Here is a 14728-nt window from a genome sequence, read left to right as displayed (position 1 = left end):
TCCTGTGGGCAGGGAGGGGGAAAGGGGGTTGCTTGCAAGGTGTTGCCCATACGCCAATCCCCATAGAGTTTGCGATCTGGCATCCTTCACCAGCCTTTTAAATAGGAACCTCAACTCCTCCTCCCCCAGATGGTTTATGCTGCGGAGTTCACGCCATTGACCCCTGGAGGATAACAGCCTACTACCGCTGCCACTTAGGAGTTATCCCCTTGAGTAGGAGAGGCCCATGCTTTTAAATGCAGAAGGTCCCAGGGTTCTGACCCCACTGAGAAGCCCAGCGGTGCAGGCTGAAGTCCCACGCCCCATGACAGAGAGAGGGAGGCAACAGGGAAAGACGTTAGATATTTTATTTAAACATTTTTCTTTTAAACACACATTCAACAAAAACCAAACCGCAGTCAAGAGCAGATGTTAAAAGGCTCCATGATATTTACACAGGTTGGGGGGAGGGGGGCAGGCTCAGAGCTGCACCCAATCCAACCACAGCAGACAAAGGAGGGGGAAGAAGCCACCACCAGTTACCCCCCCCCCCCCCGCTTCCTGATCATTATTGGTTGTGGCCCCAGCAGACAGGCTAATGACCATACAGACTCAACAGCCCAAACTCCCTTCTCAGCCCAGGTCCCTCCGGGACCGAGCACTGGGGAAGCTTGCCCAGACCTTCTCCGCTCTCAGCTCAACCAGGAATGACTTTCCAAGACTGGATCCAGACAAGGGCATGCAGGAGTTATCACTGCTTAAACTAACCAGCAGCCCCTGGCTTGCCCTGGTCTACACGTAGGGCTGAACACAGCTGTGGCTACACCAAAGGCTGAGGAGGGGCTAATCTCCAGGGGGGCGAGACCGCACTGGGCAATTTTAGTAGGATGGGTGCTGAAGAGAGCAAAACTTTGGTTGCGGCAATGAAGTGACATCAGCTGAAGATCCCAAGCCTGCAGCTACCCAGTTTAAAGCCGGGGCAGCAAAAGCATCAAGTTCTTCTTTTGACAGCAAAGAATAGCTCTGGCTCTCCACTCCTTACAGGAAACAGCCCCGCCTCTGGGGGGCGCCCTTGGCTCTGTGACGGAGACACTGAGCACCCACCACGCTGGGTGAAGCCAATGGGAGTCAATGCTCAGCCCCTCTGGAAATCCCGCTCTAGCTGGGGACCAAAACGGTCAGACGTGGGTGCCCGAAACGGAGGCACCGCAAACCACTAGTCACTCGCCACGTCAGTGCTCAGCCTGCGCCTTCTCTCTGGGAAGCGACAAAAGGCCAGAGATTCCGACCCCATTGATACTGGAGTAAATCCGGAGTGAACGTCGCCGGAACTCAAATCTAGCCAGACTCAAGAAGGACCAGAAAATCGTCAGCCAATCTGGGCTCGGCTCTTAACGTCTCCTGAAATCGGCGAGGCTCAGCCCTTGGCTTTCAGCAGAGTCACTCTGGATTAAGACGGGTGTAACTGCACTCTGCGTCCAGCCACCTCACTGCAGACAGAACGGCTTGGTGATCCACAACAGACTCTCCCCAGTGTCCTCATCGGACCGGTCTAGCGAGCCTACCTAGCAGCCACACCTGCAGGGTTGGGCCGTCGGGCTCTGAGTCTTGGGTGAACCACACACACACGCACTAGGCGATCAGGGATCTTAAAGAGTTTTTTTGTTTTGGTTTTTGTTTGGTTGGTTTTTTTTTTTTAAAAAGGAGAGGCAGGGCCAAAGAGGAGATCCCCACAATATGTCTTCTCCCATTAGGGCAGGCCCTATATAAACATACGTCCGATAGCGTGCGGGAAGAGAGGGACATGATACCAGAGGAAATGATGATCTCAAATCGAGAACACCCGTCTCCCCAAGGAAACAGCTGTGGCCCAGTTATGTTTATATAGGAGTTACATTAAATACAACAGTCCATGGGTTGCAGGAGGGAACAAGAGACAGGGAAATGACAGGATCTTATATAACACATGCTCCGACACCGCCCCCCCCACACACAGGGAAGCAGCCCCGGTGGGGGACGACGGCAGGGGTCCGTCTGCCTCTGGTGCCTCCAGTCAGGATCATATGTTCTGGCAGCAGGGAGCCTGTTTCCCCTCCTGGTGAGTGGGCAGGACTTTGATAGGGTCAATGGCCGTGCTGGCCCCAAACTCCGGCTCCTGCTGCCCAGTCATCTGCCTCTGCGACACGATGCGGTAGATTTCTGCAGGCGGGAGAAAGAGCAAACCCAGGCGGTGAGGGGGGTTCATGTGCATCCCTTCCCACCCTCCCCCCGTGATACGGGCCGCGGTCCCCACCCCACGGGAGCGAGGTGGCTGTGGGGCCCGTACCTGCCAGGATGCTGTGGAAGGCTGTCTCCACGTTGGTGGAGTCCAGGGCAGACGTCTCGATGAAGGACAGGCCGTTCTTCTCTGCGGGGAGAGAAAGTGGAGGGTTAAGACAGATGCACCCAGCAGAGCTCCCAGGCCACTGGCAGTTCCCGTTACCTGGCCTGAGAGAGCCACCTTTAACCCGGCCCAGGTCCAGATCCCTTCAGGCCCACCCTCATGGCCCTTGCCCCAGCTCCCTCCCCAAATCCTGCACCGCAGTAACCCGCTGCTAGCGTGACAAGCCACCCTGCCGGGGACCAAACCAGGGATCTCCCAAGCCAATAGCATGAGCCAAAGCATCCTAGCAGGGGGTATAATCAGCTATCTCCTCCACGGGGCAGAAGGGAGCAGGGGGACCTGTGACCCGATCTGATGAGGTTCAACAAGGATAAGTGCAAGGTCCTGCACTTAGGATGGAAGAATCCCAGGCACTGCTACAGGCTAGGGACCGAGTGGCTAGGCAGCAGTTCTGCAGAAAGGTTCTAGGGGTTACAGTGGACAAGAAGCTGGATATGAGTCGACAGTGTGCCCTTGTTGCCAAGAAGGCCAACGGCATTTTGGGCTGTATAAGTAGGGGCATTGCCAGCAGATCAAGGGACGTGATCATTCCCCTCTATTCGGCATTGGTGAGACCTCATCTGGACACTGTGTCCAATTTTGGGCCCCCCCCACTACAATAAGGATGTGGAAAAATTGGAGAGAGTCCAGCGGAGGGCAACAAAAATGAATCGGGGGCTGGAGCACATGACTTATGAGGAGAGGCTGAGGGAACTGGGATTGTTTAGTCTGCAGAAGAGAAGAATGAGGGAGGATTTGATAGTTGCTTTCAACTACCTGAAAGGGGGTTCCAAAGAGGATGGATCTAGACTGTTCTCAGTGGTGGCAGATGACAGAACAAGGAGCAATGGTCTCAAGTTGCAGTGGGGGAGGTCTAGGTTGGATATTAGGAAACACTATTTCACTAGGAGGGCGGTGAAGCACTGGAATGGGTTATCTAGGGAAGTGGTGAAATCTCCTTCCTTAGAGGTTTTAAGGTCAGGCTTGGCAAAGCCCTGGCTGGGATGATTTTGTTGACGTTGGTCCTGCTTTGAGCAGGGGGATGGACTAGATACCTCCTGAGGTCCCTTCCAACCCTGAGATTCTATGATTCTATGCCTGTCCGCTCAATCCCCCCTCTCAACAGACCCCATCCACCCAACCCTGGGAGAAATTCCAGCTGACTCCTTTAACTGGCCCCTCTTAGAGGAGCTGGTGCAACCCGCAGCCCAGCAGATCTCATGAGGGAGAATCTCCACTACTGGCGAGGGCCTATGACACATGGTTATGCAGTGCCAAGGCCGCCCAGCAGAGGGCAGTGCGCCGGCTCGCTCGTGCGCCCCCACCATGTTTGACAATATTGAAGAGGCAACACAAACCGTGTCAGGATCCCCACGCACACCGGCCTGCTGCTACCCCTGAGTATCACTTAGCCTGGCCCCTCTGAACCCCAGCCCTGTCCCCTCCCGGGATGCCAGCCCTGTCTCCCCAGCAGGCCCTGCTCTGGGTTCGATCCGGTGGGTAAAGCAAAAAGAGAAAAAGGAGGGAATTCCGGCGCTGTTCTCCCTGCAGCCCCGGGGCAGCTTCCGGAGCGGTGGGGAACCGGGCCCGTACCTGCAAAGCTCTTGGCCTCGTCGGTGGGCACGGCCCGGAGATGCCGCAGGTCGCTTTTGTTGCCCACCAGCATGATCACGATGTTGGCGTCGGCGTGGTCCTGCAGCTCCTTCAGCCAGCGCTCGGCGTTCTCATAGGTCAGGTACTTGGCAATGTCGTAGACCAGGAGGGCCCCCACCGCCCCCCGGTAATAGCTGGGGGGGAGAAAGAGCAGCGGTGTTGTCACGGGCTAGGCAGGAGGCACAGGGTGCCGGAGCGGAGCAGGTCAAGCTGGATCCAGCTCAGAGCAGCACAGACAAGGGCTCGTTCCAGCTTCATAGGGGGAGTTGCTGTGCTGTGAGAACAGTGGGAGACTGGGAGTCAGGACTCCTGGGTTCTATTCTCAGCTCTGGGGAAGGGAGTAGTGTCTAGTGGGTAGAGCTCGGGCGGGGGGGGGGGGGGGGACTGGGGACTCCTGGGTTCTATTACCAGCTGTACTCAAGGTGACATACCAAGCTGGGCCTCAGTGCACAATTAGCCTGTGTAACTCACTGCCACAAGATATCACTGGGGCCTTGTAACAGGCCGCTTTGCCCCTTTAAGGGCCCGCCAGCCCAGTTATCACACACAGCTGCCAGGGAAGGAAGCAAGCTATTAGAAAATGCCAGCGAGTGGCTCAGCTGTGGAGGGAACTGCAGAGGAGACACTAGCAGCTGTATTGAAAGGAAGGGAGTGTCTTTTCAGCACAGAGAGCCAACGGGGGCTGGGAGCTGTGGCCCAAGAAGCAGCAGGTGCTGGCTGTTCTCCGAGACAGCATCCTGGACTATCTGAACCTTCGCGCCGATCCAGCCTGTCAGTTTCTATGTTACTGTGTGCTGCTAGGCAGCTGCCGTGTTCCACCCCAGAAGTGGCTGCATTCTGAAGGGACGTACTGCTGCTACTCACGCTGAGGTGATGGCGCGGTAACGCTCTTGGCCCGCCGTGTCCCAGATCTGAGCTTTCACGGTCTTGTTGTCCACCTGGATGCTCCGGGTGGCGAACTCCACCCCGATGGTGCTCTTGCTCTCCAGGTTGAACTCATTGCGGGTGAAGCGCGAGAGGAGGTTGCTCTTCCCTACCCCGGAGTCCCCGATCAGCACCACTGAGAGGTACAAAGCGCAAGGTTAATGGTGGCCAACGGCACAAGGGTGCTTGCAACCTTCAACTCTCACCCGGCACCGGCTGATGCAGAGCAAGTATTGTCCTCATTCTGCAGCTGGGGAAACCGAGGCACCGAGCAGCAATGTGGAGCACACGCTCGGCCTAGTCTACCCTGGCATTGGCCCGGAGCAGCTACACCAGTGCAAATCCTTCCTGTAGGTTTTGCCCCAGTGCAAACAGAAGCGGGCAGCAGCTTTGCCCGTGGCTGCAGCCACGTGGCGATCCTGCCGCAGTCAGGGCTCATGTCAGCACGAAAGCCGGATTAGCACCAAGCGTTCTCCGTTCCGTGGCCCGGCACCACTGAAGTCAGCAGGGCCTGCTCTGACGCATGCTGGGTTTTGGGCCCCGGAGCAGCCCGGTGGTGTAAAGCCAGGCCCCCCCTCCTCGTGCACCTTGTTAAGGAGCAGCCCACAGTCAGACCCTCGCTCTTAGCAAACGGGGACACGTTAGGGCGCTGCTGTCAGTGAGCCTGCGGCCAGGATCGAGGGGAGAGGCGACGGTTTCAGCCGTGGGGTGGTAAGGAACGAGGACAAGGGATTGGTTCGTGGAAGCAGCAGCAGGGACTTGGTAAGCCAGCGGTTCTCAAACTTTTCTCCTGTGACCCCTTTCACATAGCAAACCTCTGAGTGCGACACCCCCCCTCCCTTATAAATTAAAAACACCTTTTTATATATTTAACACCATTATAAATGCTGGAGGCAAAGCAGGGTTTGGGGTGGAGGCTGACAGCTCACAACCCCCCATATAATAACCTCATGACCCCCTGGGGGGTCCTGACCCCAGTTTGAGAACCCCTGTGGCAAGGCAAGGCTGACTCTTAAAGGGGCCCTCCCGACACACTCTTAAAGGGGCACCTGAATCCAGCCCACCCCAGAATAATCTCAAATAACCCTGAGCAGGCTCCGACCCCTTTGACTCCATCAGCCAAGCCTGCTTTGGGCATTGGTTTTGTAATAGCCACATTAGACCATTCCATTTTTTAGACAACAAATCCTGCGCCTTGCCAGGGATCAGACTGTCCAGGTTTCTCAAGGACCAGTCCACAGACCGGTGTCAGTCCCTGAGATCGCCCTGATACGGCTTAGAAAGGCAGCAAGCTGGTCCCTGGTATCGGAAAGGTTGAGGCACACTGGACTAGATGACTCCTTGTGGTACCTTCTAACCCTCTGGTTCTACTATCCTATGAAACGTGATCCCAGAGCAGGCGTGGGGGAGAAGCAGTCGCCGTTCTCGGACGTTGGAACCAAACAACTTATGGCCATTTAAATAACACCACAGACACTCAAGAGGCTTTAAACAGGTCTCAGGAAAATTCCTGCCAGAGCTGGATAGATTGCAAAGGTTTCAATCTTCTGCCTCCTTCTCACCCACTAAGACACACCCAAAGCAAGAAGTTGGCACCTGATGCAAATTTTGAGCCAGGGTTTGGGGTGGATGGAATTTGATGGAGAACTATGAGCAGCGAGAGAAAGGAGGGTCTTGTGGCTCAGGGGCTGGGCTGGGATTTGGGAGACATGGGTTCCATTCCCACCTCTGCCACTGACTCCCTATGTGACCATGGGTGAGTCACCTGGTCTCCCTGGGTCAGGTTCTGATTTATACCACAGAGCAGTGTGAAAGGGCCTTATTGCAACTGGCCGCATACTGTCACTTCACCCTGATGTGTAACTCCAACATTCTGATCAGGAGCAGCTACCATCTGGAGCTCTGGTGGAATGAGTTTGCTGGGTCTCAGTTCTTTCCAGACAAGCATCAGAAACTGCTGCTATCAATGGCATATACAGTCCCTGCCTGAAGAGCTTACAATCCAAACAGACAAGACAGATGGGGAAATTGAAGCTCACAGTAGAACAGGGGCTTTCCCAGGGTCAGAGCCTGGACTAAAACCTAGGTCCCCTGAGTCCTAGTTGTGTTCTAACCACTAGGCCACACTGCCTCTTGAAGACAAAGGCCTCTCTTGCCACAGAGAATAGTGGCCTACTACTGCTGCCAGCTAATGGAGTTGCTCCTTCATCTCGATTAGCAGAGAAGCCTGCGTGCTTGGTGCTGAATGTCCAGAGGGTGGGTTAGAAAAAGCATTTCCTACCAGTCCCAGCTTAGCCCTGTTCCGGGAGAACCCATGCATTAAAGTGCCTCAGTTAAACAAAAAGTGGTGCCAAGGGTTTTCTCTCTGTGGTTTCCATATCAAGTTTGCTCCATTTATGACTCAGCAGACAATGATTTTTCCCCAACCACTGGCTCTGCAAACCCAGGGAGCGGAGACACAGAACTGCCATCTCCCCCATAAACCAATGCTCTGAGGCAAAGGGGTAGGGGTGTGTGTGTGTGTGTGTGTGTGTGTGTGTGTTCGTTCAATTAAACCTAAAGGGGGTGAATTCCAAACCGATGAAAGGAAAATACTTTTCTCCACACTCCCCTACAAGAGTTCTGTGAGCTCCGAGCAGGGTTAAACAAGGATTCAACATTTATACAGAGGGTTAGACAGGAAGATCCAGAGTTAGAAGATTGAAAACTTTGGAAAGGGCAGAAATCTGAGAGCTGTGAATCAAGTTCTAGCTAATGGATGGTGGGGGGGGGGGGAATATCACGAGAAGCAAATTACAGCCATGGCAGAAATTCTTGCACTTCTCTCTGGTACTGGCCACAGGACAGTCTCAGAGATGGTTATCTGGCTCCCGTTCTCTGAGCACCTCACAATCTCTAATGTATTTCTCCTTAAACCCCCTTGTGAGGCAGGGCCGTGCTATTATCCCCATTGTATAGATGGGGAAACTGAGGCACAGAGCGAGAACAAGTGACGTGCCCAGGGTCACACAACTGTGGCAAAGTAGGGAATTGAATGCTGGTCTCCCAAGTCCCAGGCTAATGCCCTAACCACCACACCATCCTTCCTCACTGGTCTAATCCACTATAAGTTACTATGTTCCCAAGAAAAGCCATTTCAGGCTCCCTTTTATCCTGGAAGTGACAAGGTAGGTGACTGCTTGTTTGCCGAGTCAGAAGACCAGACTCTAAGCCACAGGGAACAGCGAGAACGTTTCATAAAAATTACTTTTTCTGACTAAAAATCTCTTTTTAAATAAGCCCCAGATAACTGAGTAACACAGGGCCAGGGTGTGAGGAATTGCTTGACTGCAAGCGAACAGCAGCAATCTATGAAACCTATTGTAGTGTGAAATGAGTCGCTGTTATTAGCAAGGTTGTTTGGAAGGCATGGAAGCGTCATTAATGATTGCAATATTTTTTTTTAAAAAAAAGGTAGGACGTAACCGGGAGGGGCTGGACTTTGGAAATCCAGAATCAAAAGTCACCCAGTGTTAAATGGAGGCCAGAGGGGTGGCCTGTTTCTTGGGATATCAGGAGTGGGAATTATACCTGGTATGATGGCATCGGGCAGCAAAAATATAGACACAGGCGCCTGATTCTTATTCACGTTAAGGCCCCTTTGCACAGCTCTGGCATTGCTCACTCACCGTGGGGGCCATTCACATCACTGGCAGCATAAAGGGACTTTAAAGTAAGAATCAGACCTCTAGATATCACCACCTAGCTCTCATTCAGCACGCAAAGGAGGGCAGTATCACTATCCCCATTGTACAGATGGGGAAACTGAGGCTCAGAGGGGGCTGTGACCTGCCTGTGGTCACCCAGGAGGTCAGTGGTAGAATTGGGAATATAACCCATAGTCTTCTGAATCCCAGTCCAATGCTTTATCTACTAGGCCAGGCTGGCTCCCTTAAGGAGAATAAGGAGTCATCTGAATATTTCACACGGCCTGTATGGCCTGGAATTCAGAAGGCCTTTCTTTCTGTTCTCAGCTCTGCCACCAGCCTGCTGGGTGATCTTGGGCAAGTCCCTTCCTCCCATGGCTTGGAACAGAGCTGCCCAGAAAACAGATTTGCCATCCCACAAAAAAATTCGAGACTTTTTTTTTTGCCGGGGCTGGGGGGTGTCAGGGAGGGAGGGAGAAATATCCTTCCTGATTGAGAAGAAAGAAAATGTCAGACATGTTTCTGGCAAAACAAAATTCCAAACACAATTTTGTTTTGGGTCAATTTCATCGCGCTAACCATGAAATATTTTAATTTGATTGTCCTCCTTGGCACTAAAAACGTACAAAAGCACATTTCAAAATGAAAAGTGCTTTTGAAACGATAAATCCAAAACTTGTCATGCTGATAGTGGGACATTTAGACATTTTCAACATGCCTTTTTAAGCATAAATTGTCCAAGTTGATCGGATTCTGCCAAAACTTTCTGGTTTTGTTGAAACTGCATTTTCCAAGGGAAAAACGGATTAAAGGAAAGTTTTCCAACGAGCTGTATCCAGGAAGTGATGAAGCCAACACGCACACTTCAGAAGAGCGCACACAGTCACTCCAGAAATGAAGACACTACAGGAATAAACCGGATTCAGTGAGCCCTTAGCAGGCCTCTCTGGGATTTGCCAATCAGCACAGGAACGTATCACTTCCCCTTGCTTAACCGCAGGGCTTCCTCCAGTTTCTGGTACTGCTAGTGTAACAGGTGATTCTGCCAAAGGAAGCAATGCCCACGCCTTTCCTCTCTGTCTACTTGAAAGCCTGAACTGACGGCTTTCTCCCCATGCTACAGGTGGGTCAAGTTGAGGAATGGAGAGGTGGCGTGACCGACCTGGGACAGCAGACATCAGACCCTACTATACATACCCTCAGTAAGAGAGTCCCTGCCTCTGAGAGCTTACAGTTTAAATAGACAAGCAAAGGGTGCAAGGGTTTTGTACCTTTGGATACATTGTGAGAAACAATGACTCTTACTCTGCACTTCTCTAGCCACCTTTCATGCAGAACGTCTTACAAATGCATGAGACACAACACCCCTGGGGAGTTGGACCTGTTTCCCAGGTGGGGAAACTGAGGCACTAATGCACCTTGCCCAAGGTCATGCAGCAAGTCAGTGGCAGAGCTGGGAAGAGAATCCAGCAGGCCTGTGGTCTCTCTGCTCAAGGTCCGTATGCGGCTTGCCTGCAGTAGCAGAGGAGACAGGCGAGAAGGCAGGATATAGGAGAAGAGACTGAAACGGGCGCGTGAGTGTGATTGAACAGAATATGGCTGCAAGGGAAGAGCTCTGGAGCACATTAGCTCATCGGCCTCAGAGGTGAGGTGTGAGCAGTGGGCTGGGAACTCAGAGCTGTAATCCCAGCACCGACACCCACATGGTTGCAAGATCCTGGCCTCTGTGCCTCTATTTCCCCATTGGTGAACCAGGGATGACGACTCTGACCCCCAATCACAGCACGGGTTTAATTAATATTTGCAAAGTCGTCTGAAATCAGAAAGGCCGATGTCAGTACTGTGAGTTAGTACGTCGCAAGTCCTGTTATTCATATGATAAGCTTGGGAGTCCAGAAGGAATCAAAAATAGCCTGTAAGTCACCTAGGAACGATGGTAAGCCCCCAGCTGTTCACATGGCTGTTTGGAATGTCAGAGCAACTGTGGGAATAGACTCAGATCCCCTGGCACCTAAATCAAGGTTCTGCCATCAGAGTTAAAGGCGAGTCACCACTTGGTGTTAGCAGTATAGGGTCAATGACCTACAGCAGAGCAGTTCTGATTCCATCCAACACACAGAGCGCATGAAGAAGTGAAAGCACTGCAAAGCAGGCTACACATGAAAAAGGCATGTGCTCTAGGGAAGGCTTCCTAGCCTTGAAAATAAGCAATTATAGGTTCAAGTCCCATTTGATTATTTATAGAAAGGGGTAAAAATGCTCTGGCCTTAACATCTGTGCAATCAGATTTAAATAACTTCCATTCTGCTGCCACCTTGCAAAGCGGCACAGAATTCACCCTGCCTTAACCTTCTCTCGGCAGTGCCTTTCGCATTGAATAGCACATGTCTTTCAAAGCCTCAGTAGCAGGGATCATGGATATCCTTGAGACTCCAGTGGAGAGAACAATGGATACAGCCTTGAGCTCACAGGAGCGCCAGGGAAGAAGCGGAGATGAGAAGGGTTTGAAGAAAGACTGAATTCACAGCCCCTTTGCATGGCCAGAGCAATATAAGAACGGCCATACTGGGTCAGATCAATGGTCCATCTAGTCCAGTACTCTGGGTCAAACAGTGGCCAGTACCAGAGCTTCAGGGGGAAGTGTACAGAAGAGGGCAATCTTGGAGAGATCCACCCCGTCTTCCCCTCCCACTTTCTGGCCATCAGAGGTTTAGAGTGGCTGGAGCATGGGATTGCGTCCCTGATTCTCTTGGCTAATAACTTATCTAGTTCTTTTTTTAAATTCACTCAGTTACGCTTTTGGGCATTACAATGTCTCCTGGCAAAGAGTTCCACAGGTTAATTGTGCGTTGTGTGAAAAAGGACTTCCTCTTGTTTGTATTAAACCCGCTGCCTATTAATTTCCTCAGTGAAAAACAGCCATAATTTGGGGAGAATGGGCCCAATTCTGATCTCACAGACACTGATTTTAAAGGGTTGCAACTCCACTGATTGCAATGGAGTTATTCTCGATCACCATGGGGGTAACCAAGCTCGGATTTAGACCTGATGTTTCCTGACTGTGTAGTAACCTGCACGGAACTTGGAGGGAGGAGCACAGGCTGCAGGAGGGAAGAGTTAGGAAGAGGCACCTGGAAGTCAGTCTGTGTGCACATGGCTAGCATGCTAGCTGCAGCATTTGCGTGAACAGCTCTCTTAAGAAACAGTTTTTAGAAACCTGGAGGGTATTACGGGGATGGGGCCAGTTACGTACCTTAGCACCTGTTGCCAGAGGGGTTTAAAGGAGAATCAGGCCATATAGACGTTGTCCACACCCAGGCTTAATTAACGGTGGGGCTGTTTTAAAGTCAGCTAGTGAAAACCCTGGTTTATAGCAATTTAGCTCAAGTCGGTTTCTTGCCTGTGAAGCTATCACATGCTGCCGCCTCCCGCTCACCACGAACCCCCCTCAGATCCCCTTTACCTTCAATGGGCTGGCAGCTACAGAACGGGGCACCCCCGATTCTTTCACTTGCGAGTGGGGTGACGTTTGGGTTCCATTGGATTTGTATGTTTCGGGTACTGCAAATACCCCAGGGTTTTCAATGCCTGATCTGCCCCAGTCAGGGTGCATGGAAGCCATGAAATGCTTGAATTAAGTGAAAACGAGCTGGGAAGGAAGCTCTCTTCATCAAAGCACCGATTCTCTGCCACCCGTTATCTTATCATTTACACTAGTGTGAAATGCTACCATGCCCCCAATGGTCGCATTCTGCCTCAATGTAAAGTGACTCCATGTGGAGGTGCGGGGCAATGGAGATTCAGGCCCAGGTCCCATCCCCCACCTTTAGGTCAGTTTCCCCATTGCCCGAAAGAGCTCTGCACGAGAGACAGGTGTGTCCGGGAGGGAGCTGTGCAAGGAGCTGCTGCTTTTATAGGAAACCACCTGAAAGGCACAAGCGGCTTGAGCCGTTTATGGCCTTTCAGAGAAGTGCTTGGAAAGGGAAGTGACTCATCAGGAGCGGAGCATGATGACTTCATGCATCCTGGGCTTGATTCATCAGTAGATATCTTGCCAGTCCAGCCTCTCCTTGCTTCCAGACCCTTTCTGTGTCCTAATTCACTTGTGGCCGGCTACTGCTAGATGGTTGCTAAATGGCCCCATGGCAGGCACTCAGAATGTCATGGCAACAGCGGGGATAGAACCCAGGTCCTCTAGCACAAGAGCCTGCCACCTGAGCGACAGGAGAATCCCCATCAGCTGGCAGCAGTAAATGGCCCATGACACACAGTGGAGCAGGGCTGGTTCCATTCAGCAAAGGACAGTGGCACACATGCAATATCATGATAATATGTTGAAAAATCTATGTTCAAAGCATTTTAAGTCCCCATAGCCTTTGCTGGGGCTTAAAGATAGAAGTGTGTTGGAGGTCAGAGACACACACAACTAACAGCAGCAGCAGCTAGTACCTGGTATCCAAGGGTCTCAAGGCACTTTGCAAACATTAGCGCATTAACCTTTGCATCCCCCCATGGGAGGTCTGCATTATTCCCATTGCACACAAAGGGAAACTGAGGCACGGAGCATTGCTGGGACTTACCCAAGTCACCCAGTGACTAGAGCTGGGACTGGGAGTAATCCTGACTCACAGCCCTGTGCTCCAGCCACAAGCCCCTCCCCTTCCCAATTGCAGCAGAGGTGGTGACATCACTTGTTTCAATATTACTCACTCAAAGAAACCAGCATCACCTCTGTGCTTGGTGCACCAGGTCAGCTCAGAACAAGCTGCTGAAACCTGCCGGGTCTGGGAGGTGCCTGGGCAGGCAGATACCAAGGGGATGGGCACTGCTCAGACACCGGGGCTGCGTGGTGGAGGAGGAGGTTTATGCGGGCAGAACTGTGAGTCTACATTGAGCTGACTGGGCTAACAAGGGGTTTTCTCCTCATCACAGTCCAGCTGGGGCATCCCCACACTGATTTTCCCTCAGCCCTGTCGCACGCTCACACATGTGCGCTCACACACACACACACACTCTCCAGGTAGAGCCAGAGAGAACCACAGGGGCTGTCAGTGGCCAGCAGCCTCCATAAAGTAACCCACCCGCCCTGCTAGGACGCTCTCTAGGCCAGGGCATCTTTCCATTATAGATTCGTACCCATCACTTCCCCCCACCGGCCCCCTGCAATGCACCTGGTCGTAAAGGACTCTCGCCTCAGTGACCAGCCCTCTTCCCATCCCCCAGCATGCGAGCACACGCCATAAAGTCAAGGGGATGCCCTCCCTCCCCCCGATTCTGGATTCAGAGCAACCCACGCAGGCGGCTTTTTTTCAAGTGGGATCATGGATGATGATTATTTGCATTGCAGTAGCACTGGGAAGCCCCCGTCTTGGCGCAAGATCCCACAGCGCTAGGTGCTGTACAAATACAGAACAAAACAACACCCCCTGCCCCGCAGAGCTTGCAATCTAAACATGGGCCATGGAAGGGGGATGGGGAAGACAGAGTTAGACCAGTGGGATCCAAACCCCAAGGGGAGGTGAGCCAGGGGACTCTAGCTCTGGGCCATCTCTGGGTGGAGGAGAGAGCAGCTGAGACTGGTAATAACCCATCTCCCAGCCCAGGCTGGGCAGGTGCCTCCCAGGGATGGAAGCAGCAAAGCCTGGTTGCAAAGGAGGAAAGTTACCTTTGAAGAGATAATCATACTCATCGTCCTTGCCACGCATCCTGCCGCCTGCTCCCTAGGTGAGGCGTCCTCCCCGTGCACACCTGTGCTCTGGTCCCCCTGCCTCCAGACTCCAGCAAGGCTGATCTCAGCACTCTGGGATTTCCTGGGCTGGGCCAGTGACCCCCCCCAGGGCAGGCCTCACCAAGCCTTCCCTGCACACCCATTGGCCTGCTGCTCTCTGCCTCTCCTGCTCTGACTGGCCAGCAGGGCTGTCCCTCACTGGCCAGGCTGGCAAGGCGCTCACCTGGCACAGGTATGCGGGGTGGGGCTTGCATGATTTTTTTTTAAAGGAGCCATGTCTCTTTTTTCCTCTCTCTCTTGGGTGTGATGGGAGAGGGTCAGAGGCAGATGAATGGG

General features: G+C 52.7%; 1 protein-coding gene across 1 annotated transcript; it reads right to left on the bottom strand.

Annotated features, from left to right (window-relative positions):
* Nucleotides 1–322: 322 nt before the first annotated feature.
* LOC120390705 (ras-related protein Rab-11A-like) lies at nt 323–14500 on the bottom strand. Its single transcript, XM_039513523.1, has 5 exons — nt 14330–14500; nt 4919–5114; nt 3995–4188; nt 2306–2386; nt 323–2178 (listed from the first exon to the last, which is right to left on the bottom strand). The coding sequence occupies exons 1-5, from the start codon at nt 14367–14369 to the stop codon at nt 2039–2041; spliced, it is 651 nt and encodes a 216-aa protein (XP_039369457.1). The 5' UTR covers nt 14370–14500; the 3' UTR covers nt 323–2038.
* Nucleotides 14501–14728: the final 228 nt, after the last annotated feature.

The sequence above is a fragment of the Mauremys reevesii genome, linkage group 24 (genome assembly GCF_016161935.1).
Source record: "Mauremys reevesii isolate NIE-2019 linkage group 24, ASM1616193v1, whole genome shotgun sequence".
Lineage (NCBI taxonomy): Eukaryota > Metazoa > Chordata > Testudines > Geoemydidae > Mauremys > Mauremys reevesii.
This window is presented reverse-complemented; position numbering and strand designations above follow the sequence as displayed.